This window comes from Scyliorhinus canicula, chromosome 4 (assembly GCF_902713615.1).
Source record: "Scyliorhinus canicula chromosome 4, sScyCan1.1, whole genome shotgun sequence".
NCBI classification, from domain to species: Eukaryota; Metazoa; Chordata; class Chondrichthyes; order Carcharhiniformes; family Scyliorhinidae; genus Scyliorhinus; species Scyliorhinus canicula.
Window position 1 is genome coordinate 104,371,592 of NC_052149.1, and position 18,589 is coordinate 104,390,180.

The 18,589-nt window shown below is 47.4% G+C and overlaps 2 protein-coding genes across 5 annotated transcripts in view; one reads left to right on the forward strand and one right to left on the reverse strand.

Annotated features, from left to right (window-relative positions):
- Positions 1-11,154, reverse strand: part of itpa (inosine triphosphatase (nucleoside triphosphate pyrophosphatase)) — a 44,243-nt gene extending 33,089 nt beyond the window's left edge. Inside the window, exons 1-4 of one of the 2 annotated variants that reach the window (XM_038794956.1) lie at positions 11,031-11,154; positions 9,417-9,474; positions 9,260-9,324; positions 7,227-7,300 (exon numbers count right to left, since the gene is read on the reverse strand). In XM_038794956.1, the coding sequence (XP_038650884.1) occupies positions 7,227-7,300; positions 9,260-9,324; positions 9,417-9,474; positions 11,031-11,093 (260 nt within the window). In that variant the 5' untranslated portion in view covers positions 11,094-11,154. The remainder of the gene's footprint in view (positions 1-7,226; positions 7,301-9,259; positions 9,325-9,416; positions 9,475-11,030) is intronic. The other variant, XM_038794957.1, reaches the window with a different exon arrangement.
- Positions 11,155-11,190: 36 nt separating this feature from the next.
- The window catches only part of mettl13 (methyltransferase like 13), a 31,900-nt gene continuing 24,501 nt past the window's right edge, over positions 11,191-18,589 (forward strand). Inside the window, exons 1-4 of one of the 3 annotated variants that reach the window (XM_038794960.1) lie at positions 11,191-11,317; positions 13,703-13,863; positions 15,481-16,231; positions 18,098-18,297. In XM_038794960.1, coding sequence (XP_038650888.1) covers positions 13,711-13,863; positions 15,481-16,231; positions 18,098-18,297 — 1,104 coding nt within the window. In that variant the 5' untranslated portion in view covers positions 11,191-11,317; positions 13,703-13,710. Of the gene's footprint in view, positions 11,741-13,702; positions 13,864-15,480; positions 16,232-18,097; positions 18,298-18,589 lie in introns of all 3 variants that reach the window. The other 2 variants (XM_038794961.1, XM_038794959.1) reach the window with 2 other exon arrangements.

Below are 18,589 nucleotides of genomic sequence, written 5' to 3' on the forward strand. Positions count from 1 at the left end.
CTCCGTAACATAACAATGTTAGTTATGGGATAATGTTTTGGATCTATGTTAACGTGATTGATTAAGTAAAAATGCCGAGGAGACTAAAGGAGTAAAGAGGGAGGGGTTTTAGGTATCAGAGTAACGCCATCTACTGGTGTAATGTCACATGTTATGCAATGATGTAATCGCAGCTCACCACAGTGCCCTGTTTGAGCAGCATCTTGTGCATAAACCACTTCCACAATGTTATACGAACCCAAGGTGTGCCACCTCTGATTTGCTCTTGTTGCGGCTACAGCAAAGAATACAACAAGTACCCCAGATATGGCTTAGCAACATTTAACCCCAAGTGCAATTACAAATGCTGCCTTTGCCAGTGATGCCCACATCCCATTATAGAAAAGAAAAACCCTTATTCTGTTCTCCTACCTTGTAATCAATTTGCTAACCAGCTTCAAGTTAATGGTAATGTGTTACAGGGTCTTTCTCTCAGAGGGCACTGATTCATACTGCAGTACTGTTGGATTGGATTTTGCTTACTGTCACGTGTACCGAGGTACAGTTAAAAAGTATTTTTCTGTGAGCAGCTCGACAGATCATCAAGTATATGAAAAGAAAATAAAAGAAAAGAAAATACATAATAGGGCAACACAAGATACACAATGTAACTACATAAACACTGGCATCGGATGAAGCATACAGGGTGTAGTGTTAATGAGGTCAGTCCATAAGAGGGTCGCTGAGGAGTCTGGTGACAGTGGGGAAGAAGCTGTTTTTGAGTCTGTTCGTGCGTGTTCTCAGACTTTTGTATCTCCTGCCGATGGAAGAAGTTGGAAGAGTGAGTAAGCCGGGTGGGAGGAGTCTTTGATTATGCTGTCCACTTTCCCCAGGCAGCGGGAGATGAAGATGGAGTCAGTGGATGGGAGGCAGGTTCGTGTGATGGACTGGCCGTGTTCACGTCTCTCTGGTTCCATAGCAACCAGCCATCCAGTACCTTCATATCTCACTGTTGATAAGCTAATCAGCTATGAAGGTCATCACAAGAGCTTAATCCTGTCCTCACCGAATACCATTTAAATAAAAACACACTTCCCAGGAAAAGTGATTGTATATTGGGCAGTAACATAGGGTGATTCAGTCTAGGCCTAGGGGATACTGAAACCAACTGGGACAGACACTCTTGTCACTATCTCAGCTGAGTCCAAAAGCCCTATGGCTTGTATGGCTCACTGCAGAGAAATAAACATTACTCCGAAATGTAAATGGGGGTGTGGTGAATGTATAAGAACTAGTAATTCACCAGTATATTGTGTTGCATTATGCCATGCCATTAACCCTGTGGGCTCCATCTATGGCCACTGTGTGGCTTCACCCACAGGGGGAGATGTGGAGCATGAACGGGCTCTGCCCATTGCTCCGCCCCTTATAGGAAGTATAAGAGCAGCTGACCTGCGAGACCGCCTTCAGTAATGTTCCAGTCGCAGGCAGGCAAAGTTGTAAGCTGATTAAAACCACTGTTTACTTCGACTCGAGTCTCCGAATTGATGGTCGCATCAATTTAATCAGCTTAGAGAACTACTATGGAGTCAGCCCTCAAACCTGACAGAATCCAACTCGATCCACAGGCTGCGGAGGCGAAATAAATGTTTTCACATTGGCTTCAGTGTTTCAAGGCCTACCTGGCTGCGCCGTCGATATCATCCGTCACGGACGAACAGAGATCGAGTGTTCTCCACTCGGGTGAGCCATCGCATTTCGGCCCAACTCGACGAAGCCACCTCCTATACTGAGGCCCTTGCGACACTTGAACGCATCTACGTGCGGCCCGTGAATGAAGTCTACGCGCGACATATCTTCACTACTCGCCGCCAGCGCCCCGGGGAGTCGATAGATGACTATCTGCGCGAACTATCAGGCCGTTACATCCACTCAGCACATGGAACTCGCTGTCTGAGACGTTTACGTTGCGGGGGTCCGATCGAACTATGTGAGGCAGCGCCTGCTTGAAAAAGGGGCCCAAGACCTGGAGGACACGGTAAAACTGGCAACCTCGCTGGAGGTCGCTTTTCAGAGTCTCACTGCGTTCCCAGCCGATCATGCGACCCCCTCGTGGGCCCCTGATCAGAGACTACCCCAGGCCTGCGCCACGCGGCTGCCCGCCCACCACGGGGGGGGGGGGGGGCTATCCTGCCATGTTTGCGACCAGCCCCAACACCCCCAGCAACAATGCCCGGCCCGCAACGCGAACTGCAGCAGGTTCCGGGCGAAAAGGACACTTCGAAAAGGTCTGCCTGGCCAAGCCCAAACACTCGAACTCGAATGCACAAACTCAATTCACCGACTCTCAGGCCCACAGACCCCGTAACATGGCGACGTGTCTGCAGACCCTAACTCCGCACAACATGTGCTACTCACGGGGGCCGCCATCTTGGCAATCCTCCCCCACGAGGCCAGCCACGTGCGACCCATGGGGGCAGCCATCTTGGGTGCCATCTTCCTCACCACCCGCCACGTGCGATCAATGGGGGCCGCCATCTTGGGTGCCATCTTCCTCAACACCCGCCACGTGCGATCAATGGGGGCCGCCATCTTGTGCGCCATCCCCCTCGCTGCCCGCCACGTGCGATCAACGGGGGCCGCCACCTTGGTCATCACCCGCTACGCTGCTCGACGCATACGATCTGCACGGACAGTCATCGCGGGGCCGCCCCAGCACCTCCAACCATGCCGCTGATCATCCCCAACTCAGTGCAGTCACCTTGGACCAGTCATGACCCAAGCACCTCAAGAGCTCCATGATGGCCGTCTGGGTTAACGGTTACGAGACACCTTGCTTGTTCGACTCCGGGAGCACCGAGAGCTTTGACCACCCGGATCTGGTAAGGCGCTGTTCGCTCCCGATATTCCCGACGCAACAAACAATCTCCCTCACCTCTGGGTCGCACTCAGTACAAATCCAAGGGCGCACTACTGCAACCTTAACGATACAGGGCGCCGAGTATACCAATTTTCAATTGTACATGCTCCCAAACCTCTGCGCCCCTCTCCTCTTAGGACTCGATTTTCAGTGCAATCTCAGGAGCCTAACTCTTAGTTTTGGCGGACCCCTGCCCCAGCTCACTCTGTGCAGCCTCGCAACACTAAAAATCGACCCCCTCCCCTCTTCGCTAACCACACCGCGGACTGCAAGCCAGTAGCTACTCGAAGCAGGAGGTATAGTCTGCAGGATAGGGCATTTATTAGGTCTGAGGTCAGCCTTCTCTTGCAGGAAGGAGTCATAGAAGCCAGCAATAGCCCCTGGAGAGCTCAGGTGTTGGTCGTCAAGACCGGGGAAAAGTTCCAGATGGTGGTTGATTACAGATAGACCATTTTTTTTTTTTTTTTTAAATAATTTTTATTGAGAAATTTTAATTTTATACAACAATAACGCACCTTAGTAAAATACCGAAAATAACAATAATATTAACAATCATATACATTCGCCCCATCCCCATGAACAACCCAGCATTTTAACAACAACGCAAATTAACACACTATAAAGTTACAGAATAAACACTACAATAATGCACCCCCCCCCCCCAGTTACCTATCTCTGAGCCAGGAAGTCCAGAAAAGGCTGCCACCGTTTATAGAACCCTTGTGTTGATCCTCTCAGGGCAAATTTGACCTTTTCCAATTTTATAAATCCCGCCATGTCACTGATCCAGGTCTCCACACTTGGGGGCCTCGCATCCTTCCACTGTAGCAGAATCCTTCGACGGGCTACTAGGGACGCAAAGGCCAGGACCCCGGCCTCTTTCGCCTCCTGCACTCCCGGCTCCACCCCAACCCCAAAAATCGCGAGTCCCCACCCTGGCTTGACCCTGGATCCAACCACCCTCGACACCGTCCCCGCCACCCCCTTCCAGAATTCTTCCAGTGCTGGGCATGCCCAGAACATATGGGCGTGGTTCGCAGGACTCCCCGAACATCTGGTGCATCTGTCCTCACCCCCGAAGAACCTACTCATCCTAGTCCCGGACATGTGGGCCCGGTGCAGCACCTTAAATTGGATGAGACTAAGCCTCGCACATGAGGAGGAAGAGTTGACTCTCTCCAAGGCATCCGCCCAAGTCCCGTCCTCTATCTGCTCCCCGAGTTCCTCCTCCCATTTAGCCTTCAGCTCCTCCACTGACGACTCCTCCACCTCCTGCATTACCTTATAGATGTCAGACACCTTCCCCTCTCCTACCCACACCCCCGAAAGCACTCTGTCCATCGTCCCCTGCGAGGGCAGCAAAGGGAATCCCTCTACCTGTCGCCTAGCAAACGCCTTTACCTGCAGGTATCTGAACATGTTCCCCTGGGGAAGGCCAAATTTATCTTCCAGTTCCCCCAGGCCCGCAAACCTCCCACCAATAAACAGGTCCCTCAATTTGCTGATGCCCGCCCTTTGCCATCCCCTGAATCCCCCATCCGTGTTCCCCGGGATGAACCGATGGTTGCCACCCAGTGGAGCCTCCATCGAGCCCCCTGTTTCCCCCCGATGCCGTCTCCACTGTCCCCAGATTCTTAGGGTCGCCGCCACCACCGGGTTCGTGGTAACCCTCTTGGGGGAGAGCGGCAACGGTGCCGTTACCATGGCACCCAGGCTCGTACCTCTACATGACGCCATCTCCATTCTTTTCCACGCCGCCCCTCCCCCCTCCATCACCCATTTACGCACCATTGACACATTGGCTGCCCAATACAGATAGACCATTAACCGGTTTACACACCTTGATGCGAAACCCCTTCCCCGGATTGCAGACATGGTCAACCAGATCGCCCAGCACTGCTTGTTCTCCACGGTGGATCTGAAGTCTGCATACCACCAGCTCCCAATCTGCCCGGAGAACCGCCACTACACGGCGTTTGAGGCAGACGGCCGACTCTTTCATTTTCTCTGGGTCCCCTTTGGTGTCACGAACTGGGTTTCGGTGTTCCAACGAGCGATGGACCGAATAGTGGACCAGTACGGGCTGCGGGCCACGTTTCCGTACTTGGACTTCACCATCTGCGGCCATGATCAGCAGGACCACGACGCCAACCTCCATAGATTTCTCCAAACCGCCCAAACCCTTAACCTCATTTACAACAAGGAGAAATGAGTTTTCCGCACTACTAGGCTAGCCATCCTCGGCTATGTCGTGGAAAACGGGGTCCTGGGGCCCAACCCTGACCGTATGCGCCCCCTCCCCCTCACTGTCCCAAGGCCCTCAAGAGGTGCCTTGGATTTTTTTCCTATTACACCCAGTGGGTCCTCCAGTATGCGGACAAAGCCCGCCCACTATTTAAAGCCACCCTTTTCCCACTGTCAGCCGAGGCTCGCCAGACCTTCAACTGCATCAAGGCGGACATCGCCAAAGCCACCATGAGTGCAGTGGACGACTCTGTCCCCTTCCAGGTGGAGAGCGACGCTTCAGAGGTCGCTCTCGCCGCCACACTGAACCAAGCAGGCAGGCCGGTAGCGTTTTTTTCACGCACCCTCTCCACCTCTGAACTTCGACACTCCTCGGTCGAAAAGGAAGCTCAAGCCATCGTGTAAGCCGTGTGGCACTGGAGGCACTACCTCGCCGGTAGGAGGTTTACCCTCATCACCGACCAAAGATCGGTTGCCTTCATGTTTGATAATTCGCAGTGGGGCAAGATCAAAAATGATAAGATCTTGAGGTGGAGGATCGTACTCGCCACCTATAATTACGATATAGCATATCGTCCTGGGAAGCTCAACGAGCCCCCAGATGCCCTATCCCGCGGCACATGCGCCGGCACGCAAGACGACCGACTACAGGCTATCCATGACAACCTCTGCCACCCGGGGGTCACCCGGCTCGCCCATTACATTAAGGCCCGCAACCTGCCCTTCTCCACCGAGGAGGTCAAAGCTGTAACCAGGAATTGCCAAATCTGTGCGGCGTGTAAACTGCACTTCTATCGAACAGATAAGGGCCACTTGGTAAAGGCTTCCCTCCCCTTTGAACGCCTCAGTATTGATTTCAAAGGGCCCCTCCACTCAAATAATCGCAATACCTATTTCCTTAACATTATAAACGAGTTCTCCCGTTTCCCGTTTGCCATCCCATGCCCCGACATGACCATCCCCACCGTCATCAGAGCCCTGCACAGCGTCTTCACACTGTTTGGTTTCCCCAATTATGTCCACAGTGACAGGGGCTCGTCCTTCATGAGCGACGAACTGCGTCACTAGCTGCTCAGTAAAGGCATCGCCTCACGCAGGACTATCAGTTACAGCCCCAGGGGTAACGGGCAGCTGGAGAGGGAGAACGCGACGGTCTGGAAGACAGTCCTACTGACCCTACGGTTCAGGAATCTCCCGGTTTCCCACTGGCAGGAGGTCCTCCCCGATGCGCTCCACACTATTAGGTCTCTTCTTTGCACGGCCACAAACCAGACTCCTCATGACCGCTTGTTTATCTTCTCTAGGGGAACTACCACAGGGCCTCGCTTCCATCCTGGCTGAGGACACCAGGCCCTGTCCTCCTTCGGAAACACGTTCGGACCCATAAGACCGACCTCCTGGTAGAGAGGGTCTCAAACCCACATTATGCATACGTAGAACACCCCGGCGGCCTGCAGGATACCGTCTCCCTCCGAGACCTGGCGCCCACAGGCTCCTCCACCACTAATGTTACCCCCCCCCCCCCCTCCCCGGTGTCCTGCGCCCCCTCACCTATTTGGTTTCCTCGCTCCCTTCCACCCGGCACACCAGTCCGCAGGAACGAAGCTCTGGAAGAACCGTCCCCGGTGTCCCCCACCGAACACACTTCCACAGCCATCCAAAACGGCTGAGACACCAGTGCTTCGTCGGTCACAACGTACGATCCGGGCGCCGGACCGACTGAATTTGTGAACCCGTCACCCCCGCTGGAGGTGAATGTGGTGAATGTATAAGCACTAGTAATTCACCAGTATACTGTGTTGCATTATGCCATGAACCCTGTGGGCTCCATCTATGGCCACTGTGTGGATTCACTCACAGGGGGAGATGTGGAGCATGTACGGGCTCCACCCCTTATAGGAAGTATAAGAGCAGCAGACCTGCGGGACCGCCTTCAGTATTGTACCAGTCGCAGGCAGGCAAAGTTGTAAGCTGATTAAAACTACTGTTTACTTCGATGCGAGTCACCGAGTGAATTGATGGTCGCATCAGGGGGGGGTGGAAGAGAGACCAATGACTGTTAACAAGGCAATATTCGACTTACATGTACGGTCCAGGGAGTCCACCAAATGCATTGAAACATAAACACGTGTCTTCCACTATAACAGGACCCTGAACCTAAAGAAATAAAATTTAAGCTGTTAAAGTTTCACAATTAAAAAAAAGCTACACTCAAACATTAAATTTATTTAAAGTTAAATTTAAGTTAGAATCCACAGTAAAATGTTCATGTTTGGTTGTTCAGTTTAGGCCCACACCTTACAAGTTAAATACTAGTAAATAGTAATATCAGAGTTAGCATGAGAGAGCAATACTGAGGATAGCACTGATCAGAAAGCCAGTTAGTTAAATGATGGGAACCAAGCCATTACATTGCCGGTGAGAAGAAAATCTTTTCCTGTCGCTAACGGGTAATCCTGTTGGAAAATAATTGCACGTAGATGTGGTGCTCATGAGATTAGGTTTGGCTGCGATGCAGCCTGTGGCTGAATAGCCCACTGATGTTCACCTTTAGAATGCGGTACTAGAGGGCTGCTCATACATCCAGAAATCGTATCTCACTAAGTGACTTTGATAAAGAAGGCCAAGAAAAACATTTGGTGACATTTCACATACAAATTAATTAAATACATCTAAAGAATGAAAAGTTTCAGCAGAATTCGCAAATTATCAATAAATAGATTATTCCAATTGCAAAACTGCACAGAAATTATAATGCCTGCAACAATAAAAGGGTGGCTGGTAGCACAGTGGTTAGCACTATTGCTCACAGTGCTAGGGACTTGGGTTCGATTCCCAGCTTGGGACACTGTCTGTCCAGAGTCTTCATGTTCTCCCAGTGTCTGCGTGGTTCCCTCTGGGTGCTCCAGTTTCCTCCCACAAGTCCTGAAAGTTCTTGCGAGGTGAATTGGACATTCTGAATTCTCCCTTAGTGTACCTGAACTGATGCCAGAATGTGGCGACTGGGGGATTTTCATAAATAACTTCATTGCAGTGTAAGTGACACTAATAAAGATTATTATTAAAATAGCAGGGCGAGGCAAAATCTAGTTGTGAGGGTAGTGAAGCATGTTGTGTCCATATTTTGGTTTCTTTCTTCCCATCACAGTACTTATGGAGTTTTAAAAACTAGACTCATCACAGAAAACATCTACAGCTTCTTTCGATACAAATGAATATCCCACAATATAGACATCATGTTTGGCTACGTAGCCAAGGAAAGGCATTCCACTTTAAATATCCTGCAGGTTCGGTCTGAACAAACATTTGGCTTATAAATGTGATTGCAGTGTCATTGATCACCTTCACAAGTGGACTTATTATCTCCAAGAGCCCTTTCCCTAACCAATATCGATTTAAATGCTAGCATGACTCACAAATCATAGACCACTTATGGTGTGCATGGGATACTATGAACTTGCACATCGCCACACAGATGCCTACATTAAAAGTAATTACAGTTTAAAAGTACTAATTGGCTATAAAACACTTGGGATGTCATGAGGTTCTGAAAAGCATTAGATAAGCAATTTTCAAAAAGTAGGAACTGATAAATAGAACTGGAAGGCTGTTGCAGTGTTTCTTTTTATATTTAAAAAAAAATCAATTCATGGAATGTGGATACTGCTGGCTAAACCAGCATTTACTGCCCATCTCTAATTGCCCTTGAGAAGGTAGTGGTGAGCCGCCTTCTTGAACCACTGCAGTCCCTGTGGTGTAGGTACACCCACAGTGCTGTTATGTTAGGGAGTTCCAGGATTTTGACCCAGTGATGGTAAAGGAGCAGTAACATACTTCCAAGTCAGGATAGTGAGGGTCTTGGAGGGGAACCTCCAGGTTGTGGTGTTCCTTTGTGTCTGCTGCCATTGCCCATCTAGATGGTAACGGCTCTGTATTTGGAAGGTTCTGTCTAAGAAGCCTTGGTGAGTTGCTTCTGTGCATCTTGAAGATGGCACACACCTGCCAAGTGCATTTATAGTGGAGAGGTGTGTGTGTGTGTGGGGGGGGGGTTCCAATCACTCTTCAAAGCAAACATGTTGAGACCAAATAAGAAGGGTGTTGGTAACTGGCACTTACTTGCATGGCTGCTTCCTGACATTTCTTTATTGAGATTTCATCAGATTCACCTTGGTACTCTGGTACTGGAGAAGAATAAATAATTAACTTACAGGAAGTCACAGCATCAGATTGGCAAATACCCTGACCAGAGCAAATTTGAACGAACCATACTTACAGTCAATTTTTTTGGAAATGAGCGTGTAGGGAAACTTGCCACCCAAAATTTGAACAACCTGTTTTGCAAAGAGAGAGCAAGATTTGTTTCAGGTTAGAACTAAAGGCTTTTTATAATTTTCAATTAATTTGCTGATTAAAAAGTTAAAGAACACATTTTAAAACCAAAATAAGAACACAAAGTTCTGCATAAACTCAGCTGGTCTGGTAGCATCTGTGGCGAGAAATAGTTAATACTGAGTCCATATGACCCTTCCATAGAACTGAAGAGGGATAGAAGTGTGTTGAGTTATATCCTTGGATGGGAGGCAGTGCAGAAAGTCATTGATAGGTCAGAGTTCGGAAGAGATTGGCAAAGATGTCAAAGACATAAAACAAAGGGCCTGTCAACGGTGCTATTAAGGACCGATTAGTGTTAACAGTGGCAAAGATATGATAGCTGAATGTGTTCATGGAAGAACAGAGGTTAGTGCTCATTGGGAGCAAAACTGGACAACCAGGGACAGTGGCCATGTGAGGGAAGGGTGGGGTTGCGTTGAGACAAGCCAAGGGAACTGAATAACAGAAAACAGGTGGAGGGGAAAGTTGTTGAACTCAATGTTGAGTCCATAAGGCAATAATGTGCTTAAGCCGAAGACGAGAGGTTGTTCTTCTAATTTGCATTGGGCCTCACTGGTGCATGGCAGCAGGCCAAAGATAGACAAGAGGGCATGAGAGCAAGATGCAGAGTTGAAATGGCAAGCAACTGGAAGGTTGGGGGTCATGTTTGTGGACGGAGCGAAAGTGTTGCACAAAGAGGTCACCCAGTCTGCATTTAATCATGAGGCTGGACACATTCTTGAATGCAACTCACCAAGATTGTTCCAAAAGGAGACACAGAGGCAGACACAACAGCCATGCATCAATTCATTACAAAGTAAAATATGAACACGAATTTCATAAATGGCCCAAAATTTGCTGGAGCATGTCCTGTCCTGTCCATTAAACTGGTCTCTGCATCCTTCAGCTTAAAACCTGTTGCCCACAAAGCCACTGAGAGTGCAGCAAAGTAAGACAAACAACATGTGAACTTGGCAGATGTTGAGAACATTTGTCTATCTCTTTAACCAATAAGATTTTAGGGACTCAGTGTAAGGGTGAATGAGAAGTGGGTTCCTGAGCAGCATGATGCCATTTCTGCCATGTAACAATTAATTTTCATGCATTTGATGCAACAGCATTGTCACAATACAGGAGGCCATTCAGTCCATCATGTCTGCACTCACTCTCTGAACATTTCACCTCAAGCATTCTCCCACTCCCTCTGCACATTGTTCCTTTTCAAAAGGGAATTCAGTTATGTGACAACTCAGTTGTACCAAATGCATGGACAGAAATTTGAAAATTAAACACATTTTCCATTCTTGCTACTTAAGATACGCATTGTTACATGGCAATAATGGCACCATTCTGCGCAGAATACTGAGATGGATGGAATTTCATTGAAAGATTAAACACTTAAAACAGATCGCAACACGTAAACATTCCCCGTGTGCTCTTTGCCCGGTTCCCAGCATGATACTACAATGCAGCTGGGAACACAGCGTTAATATCACCGTCTTCTACATTGACCAACCTCTTCCAGTTTCTTCGCATTGCCGGTAACAAACACTACATTACGAACCGGATTAAGAGCCATCGCAGCCTCTCTGGAGTGCAGGCGGCAGAGAAAGAGGCAGCGCTTCCGGGTGAGGGGAACGGAAAGCGCCTGCCATTGGCTGAAACATTGCAACTCCAGGAGTACGTCATTCCAATGGAACCTGAAACCAGCCAATGGCTGTGTGGCGGTGCAAGCAGCTTCTTCACCCGGAAACTGATGGGAGTAATGATCTTTGCACATGGAGTGAGCTGAGAAAGAGACAGGTAAATGGCCAAGAATGAGTTGAGAAAGGGACAAATAAATGGCTAAGAATGAGCAGAGAAAGGGACAAGTAAATGGCCAAGAATGAGCAGAGAAAGGGACAAGTAAATGGCCAAGAATGAGCTGAGAAAGAGACAGGTAAATGGCCAAGAAAGTGTCTGGAGTTAATCTTCTCCACCCCACCCCCTCCAAAAAAAATCCATAATTTTTACACCAGCACATTGAAATGCACCAAGACAAGCATTTAGTGAGAAAACCAGGAAAATACTGAAAAGTACAGAGCCAGCCGGTCAGTATCTACAGATCTGAAGTTAACGTGCCCACAAACGACCGTCACATTTCTTGCCAGACCCTGTGTGAACCGTGGGATATAATCTACCTGCAGGGTGTTGACACTTTACACTGAGGAAGGTGCTGTGATTAAGGTGCGTTAGTTAAATAGTATCTCAATTGTACATACCTTTCACTGCAGACTTATTTAAAACCTATTGGGGGTTTGCTTATTTTTAAGACGTCTACATAGACGTCACAATTTAGCACAATTGAATAAGTGCTAGTCCAAATAAATGAGCCTTGCTGGGTGACAGTGCTATTATGTGCCTTTGAAAATTAAGAGTTACTGATGCACGTGCAATGAAACAGCCACATGAAGAAAGAGTGAGGCATTGGGATTAGAGCAACAGCAGTACCATGAGCAACCACTTACCATATTCCTCCAACTGTGCAAGCTTCCCTTTTAAAAGTCAAAGCTTTCAAATGATAAAACTGTAATTAATTATGTATACTCTTATTCCAGCAAAATAGCCTACTTTTCTTGATAATAAATTACTGCGGATGCTGGAATCTGAAACAAAAACAAAATGCTGGACAGTCTCAGCAGGTCTGACAGAATCTGTGGAGAGACAATAGACCCAATGTTTCGAGTTTGGATAACTCTTTGTCAAAGCCTAGTTTTTTTATTTATTCAAGGGATTTGGGCATCGCATAATAGGCCAGCATGTATTGCCCTTGAGAAGGTGGTGGTAAGATCCAAAGATGTGCAGGATAGGTGGATTGGTCATGATAAAATGCCCCTTTGTGTCCAGAAGATTAGAGCATACAACATACAGTGCAGAAGGAGGGCATTTGGCCCATCTCGTCTGCACCGACCCACTTAAGCCCTTACTTCCACCCTATCCCTGTAACCCAATAACCCCATCTAACCTTTTTTTTGGTCACTAAGGGCAATTTGTCATGGCCAATCAGCGTCTAACCTGCACGTCTTTGGACTGTGGGAGGAAACCGGAGCACCCGGAGGAAACCCACACAGACACAGGGAGAACGTGCAGACTCCGCACAGACAGTGACCCAGTGGGGAATCGAACCTGGGACCCTGGCGCTGTGAAGGCATATTGCTAATCGCTTGTGCTTCCGGACTGGGTAGGGGATAGGGTGTGAGCCTAGGTAGGGTGTTCTTTGCAAGAACCGCTGCAGGCTCAATGGGCCGAATGGCCTCTTTGTGCACTATAGGGATTCTATGATTCTTCAACTGCTGCGTTCCATTAGGTGGAGATATACCCACACAATATTGTTAGAGAGGGAGTGTCAGGATTTTGACCCAGCAACAACGAAGGAACAGCAATATGTTTCCAAGTCAGGACGGTGAGCGATTTGGAGGGGAACTTCCACGTAGTGGGGTTCCAAAGTGATCTCTAAGACCAAAATAAGGGAGGTATTTTCCAGTAATTAAAAATAATGAGTAAAACCTCTTCTATTGAAACAATTCTTTAAACTTTTGTAGTGTTCCACCTGTTTCATGTGAATTTTTACCTGGAGCTGGGCTGTATTTGCTGCTCCGAGCTGGCAAGTCTTAGTGGTGTGTTTGTTGGGAAGCTGAGATCAAATAAACAAAGCAGCAAAAATGAAATGAAATGAAATGAAAATCGTTATTGTCACGAGTAGACTTCAATGAAGTTACTGTGGAAAGCCCCTAGTCGCCACATTCCGCCGCCTGTCCAGGGAGACTGTTACGGGAATCGAACCGTGCTGCTGGCCTGCTTGGTCTGTTTTCAAAGCCAGCGATTTAGCCCAGTGTGCTAAACAGCCCCTTGTTTCCACTTGCTTAAGATGTTCTTGGCACAACGTGGTAATTAGTTTAACTAACCTAACTCCTTGAGACCCCCAGAAACAAATCTTGCACATACCTGCAATTTCTGTGCTACATTTTTAAATAGCTCTGCACCTTACTGAAAAAGTCAGCACACCCTTATTTATAACCCTGCTTTTGGCAGCTTAAAAAAATTATTTGCTTTGTGCTGCTGTTTTACTGAGATGTGGAGGCCTGACCCTGATAAAGTTCTAAATACAGTCATTTACAAAATGTTGACACATTTCCAATGTATACCCAGGTTTGAAAATGAACTTGCTGCCAAAGAGCTCAAAAGAGTTCAGTTCTGCTGAATATTGGGAGACGTTCTTCAAAAAACGGGGTGCATGTGCCTTTGAATGGTATGGCACCTATGTGGATCACTGTGCCGTGCTGCACAAGTATATCAAACCCAAAGATAAGGTACAGTTGTAGTCTTAACTTTTTTTTAGTTGTGCCTGTTAAGTGCTCATTTCGTAAAACTAAATTGGTCCTTTTAGTTGTATTTTAGCAGAAAGTTAACTGAAATTTTCAGTCTTAAAAGAAAATCAAAGCTTTTTGCATCATAGCTTTTCCAGTTAGGAATAAACTAGTCGATCTGTTCTTTGATTTCGGTGTAAGAAGCCTTAGATTTTTGATTCTAAAGAAGAATCTGGCCATAGCTTTCAAGTGGATGCGATGTTCAATCATCAGCAGTTTGCTTGTGTGTATGTCCCGTTTTGGTTTAAACCACTCCATCAAAACAGTCATGCCTGTACTTGAACGACAAACATATAACATACACTGCAGAAGGAGGCCATTCGGCCCATCGAATCTGCATCGACCTACTTAAGCCCTCACTTCCATCCTATCCTCGTAACCCAATAACCCCTCCTAAGCTTTTCGGTCACTAAGGGCAATTTATCATGTCCAATCCACCTAACCTGCATGTCTTTGCACTGTGGGAGGAAACCGGAGCACCCGGAGGAAACCCACGCACACACGGGGAGAACGTGCAGACTCCGCACAGACAGTGACCCAGCGGGGAATCAAACCTGGGACCCTGGCGCTGTGAAGCCACAGTGCTATCCACTTGTGTTACCATTCTGACATTGTAAGAATTTTAATTTTATATTTTATTTTATTCAGTCATTTGCAAAACAAACAACAAACGAAACATATGAAAGCAAAAGTAAAATTATACAACATGATAAATAACCAACACACATTTCCCCCTGCCTTTCTCCCTCCTCCTGTCCTGCCTTCCCCATTATAACTCCCTGAACCCACCTTCCCAGCTGCTGACACCTCAATCCTTCTTAAAGAAGCCATTGAACAGCTTCCACCTCTGAGTGAACCCATCAACCAACTCCCTCAGGATGAACTTGACCTTCTCCAGCCTCAGGAATTCTGCCAGGTCGCTCACCCACACCCCCGCCTTCAGCAGCTCCGAGTCCCTCCACCCGAGCAAAATCCATCTCCGGGCTATCAGGGAAGCAAAGGCCAAAACATCAGCGTCTCTCGCCCCCTGTACTCCCAGATCTTCTGACACCCCAGATATCGATACCTCTGGACTCGGGGCCACCTTTACCCCAACACCTCGGACATCACGTCTGCAAACCCCTGCCAGAAACCCTTTAGCTTCAGACATACCCAAAACATGTGGACACGATTCGCAGGCCTCCCCCGCACTGCCCACACCTGTCCTCTACTCCCTCAAAGAACCTACTTATCCACGCAGCCATCATATGCGGATTACTTTAAACTGGATAAGGCTTCGCCTCGCACATGATGAGGATGCATTCAGCTCCACAAGGCCTCCTCCCATGTCCTGGTCTGCACCACCCTCCAGCTCCTCTTCCCACTTCCACGTAATATCCCATCATCCATCAGCTCTGGAACTGAGGGTGCTCAATGCTGATGGTGACCGTTACAGTCCATCTCCCTGTGCTTTCATTCTTTCTGTTCTTCTAAATAATCACAAACATAACAAATAGTTGTCAAAAAATCTTACGTAATCAAGCAATTCAGGTTTCTCCTTCTTCCAACTTTGATCTTTAGGTTCTCGTTGTTGGCTGTGGTAACTCCGAACTAAGTGAGCAGATGTATGATGTGGGTTACCATGGGATCACAAACATTGACATAAGCGAAGTGGTGATCGACCAGATGAAGGAACGCAATGCCACCCGCCGACCAACAATGGCCTTCATGAAAATGGACATGATGCAGATGGAGTTTGGTGACTCGCAGTTTCAGGTTGTACTGGACAAGGGGACCTTGGATGCTGTAATGACGGATGAGAGCGACGGGACATTGCACAACGTTGACCGGATGTTTGCAGAGATCGGGCGTGTCCTACAGGTCGGTGGCCGCTTTGTGTGCATCTCATTGGCTCAGGAACACATTGCAAAGAAAGCCATGAGCCACTTCTTGCAGCAGGGCTGGCCAGTAAGAATACACACAGTCGAGGAACAGAGCACGGCCAACAGGCAGTCCATAATGCCAGTGTTCATCTTCATTTTCACCAAGTTCAAGAAGATTCCTGGAGCTGACCACAAGATACTGGAGATGTTCACAGAGGAGCAGGGCAAGCCTCTGCGATTGGACAGTGTGGAACAGTTGTTGGAGGCGGTGAAGGGAAAGCAGCAGTATGCATTACTTCGAAACCACTTGACCAAGAACTCCAGCAGTGGCGAGAATGTGTCCCTCACTCTTTGTGACAGTGTGTCTGGGAAATCTCGCTACACCTTTTACATTGTCGATCTGCCCATTGTGAAAGCTTCTCGCACCAACTACTTTGCAATTTTCATAGGTGAGTGTAATCCTGATGCGCAGCTGGAAGGAGCGTATGATGGGGTATCTGTTTTAATTCTATATTGGTATCAAATCACTATGGTCGTGCTTAAGCAGGTTGTTGGGTGAGAAAATATTGGGGTGGATTTTGTGGTGGTAATGATGGTGAAATTGTCAGCTTTTGGAAGCATTACTCCACTGCTTCGACACTTGCAGAATAAAGTGGTATTCCAGAAGTTACTGACAGTGATGTCATTGGATGGCTGTGGCAGTTTCACAGACTGCAATTTCCCTTACAATCATGAATTGGTGACAACTTCCATTCTTATGCTGTTGGTGTCACTATAGAATCCCTTGACAAAGTTACACCTGTTGAATGGGGTGTAACTTTTTTTTACTGTGCATGCCTCCTCCAGGTACTAGATCCGAAGAAGGCATTGGTGACCATGGACTCCCATTGGAGTGGTCCATGATTATTCTTGGCAAAGTACAGTGGTTTGCCATTGCCTTCTGTGGTATGGCTGACCAGGAAACTCTCCTGCTCTTGCTTCCTGCCATTGGACATATTGGAAGGATTTATGGAATGATGACCAACCTGCTGGCCGCATCATGAATGCACCTTCCTTTGAGACTTGAACTCGGAGCCTCTGGTCCAGAGGTAAGGACAGGGACCACTGTGCCACAAGACCTCCACCCAACTATACTACTAAACCTTACTGTTCCTGATTTTATATTTTTGGAATGTCATATTTTCCTTCAATGGAGATGAATCCACATATTTTTAAAAAGCTTTTTTATTTGTTAAAAGCCTGCTTATCTTTGACCGTATTAAGATAGAGGCTTTTATTTTGCTATCTGAACATATAAAAGTGAAGGGTTTTGAGTACTTTTAATTTCCTGGGAAAAAATAAAAACATTTCCATGCTTACCTGCTTGGTGCTATCACTGCTGCTGCATGTCAGCCCATCTCTTTCCCACCACTGGGATGTTTGTGGACTGTTTCCTGTGAGGTTAGCTTCACCACTGACCGTAAAATCTTGGTTCAGAATCTGCTGGGAAAGTAACAGTTTATGGCACTCACCGCTTTAGTATGTTTCAAAACAAAATTACAGCCGTTTGTGGTGAGGGAAAGAGAGAGAGACACCACAAGTTGTGAATCACCGTAAATTCATAGAATCCATGGAACCCCTACAGTGCAGAAGGAGGCCATTCGGCCCATCGGGTCTGCACCAACCCACCAAACTGAAGGAGCACCCCACCTAACCGTTGGACGCTAAGGGGCAATTTAGAATGGTGAATCCACCTAACCTGCACATCTTTGGACTGTGGGAGGGAACCTGTTGGACGATTTGCCTCATTCTACCATGCTAAAAATTGAATCTCGTCCTTGGCCTCTAGATTTTCACCATAACTTTGAATTGAACTCGTGCAGAAAGCTAGGGCTGGCATTTCACAGATTATGGGTCCTTTTAATGACCTGATTTACGTTTCTGCGGTGCCACTCAATCTCTAGACCCAGAAAGGGGGCAATTAATAACATATGAAATTGTGACAGCTCAATTGTGTGGTTAGGGAATTGGTTATAAATTTGAGATCCAAGGCTGCAGACCTCAACGCTGACAGCAGTGGTCACTTTTATAAGTTTGCGATATGGTGAGACGGGGGGGGGGGAATCTCATGGAACACTGACTGTGCCTATTTGAAGAACATCTTCAGGCAATAATTCAATGGTGGTTCTTGTGGGTGTTTTGAATAAGCCAGTCACCTATTGGGTGTCTCCCAGTTGGCTGGAGAAGGGTTTATTCTGGAAGCAGGGAGAACAAGACAAAGTAAGGAAAGTAGCACAGAGTACCTTCAACAGTAATTTGATGCAGTTTGATGGCAGTTCCACAGGGCAGAGAGACGGAATGGCTGTTTGGATCTGATGAGGGCCGGAGGCAGCTTGGAAAAAGTGCAGAATTCAAGCGTTTGCTGGTGGTGGGGTTACACCGGGACCAATTCTATGAGAGTATGGAAGCCATTCAGTCAGAGCTGTCGGGAAAGGTGATGGAGTTAGCTCCTTCTGGACTTCCACCGAACCAACAGGTAAATGCTTCTTTAATTTATATATAGATTTGTGGTGTGTGTGCCTGTTACCAAACTTCTTTTTTAAAAAAGAAAATGGATCCTCTGCCTCATTGACTGCCAAGCTTGTCTTTGATCTCTAGCTTGAGGGGAGAAGAGCAGGTTGAACTAAATTGTATTCTTTCAAATGCGGTCAGCTTTATGTACGTTCACCTTTATTGGCTTGTGAGCTGGTTTCATTCAGCCTGTTAAAGAAAAACTAATCGCTGTGTATATATCATTTTTGACTTTGGTGGCCAAACAGCGTTTGTTT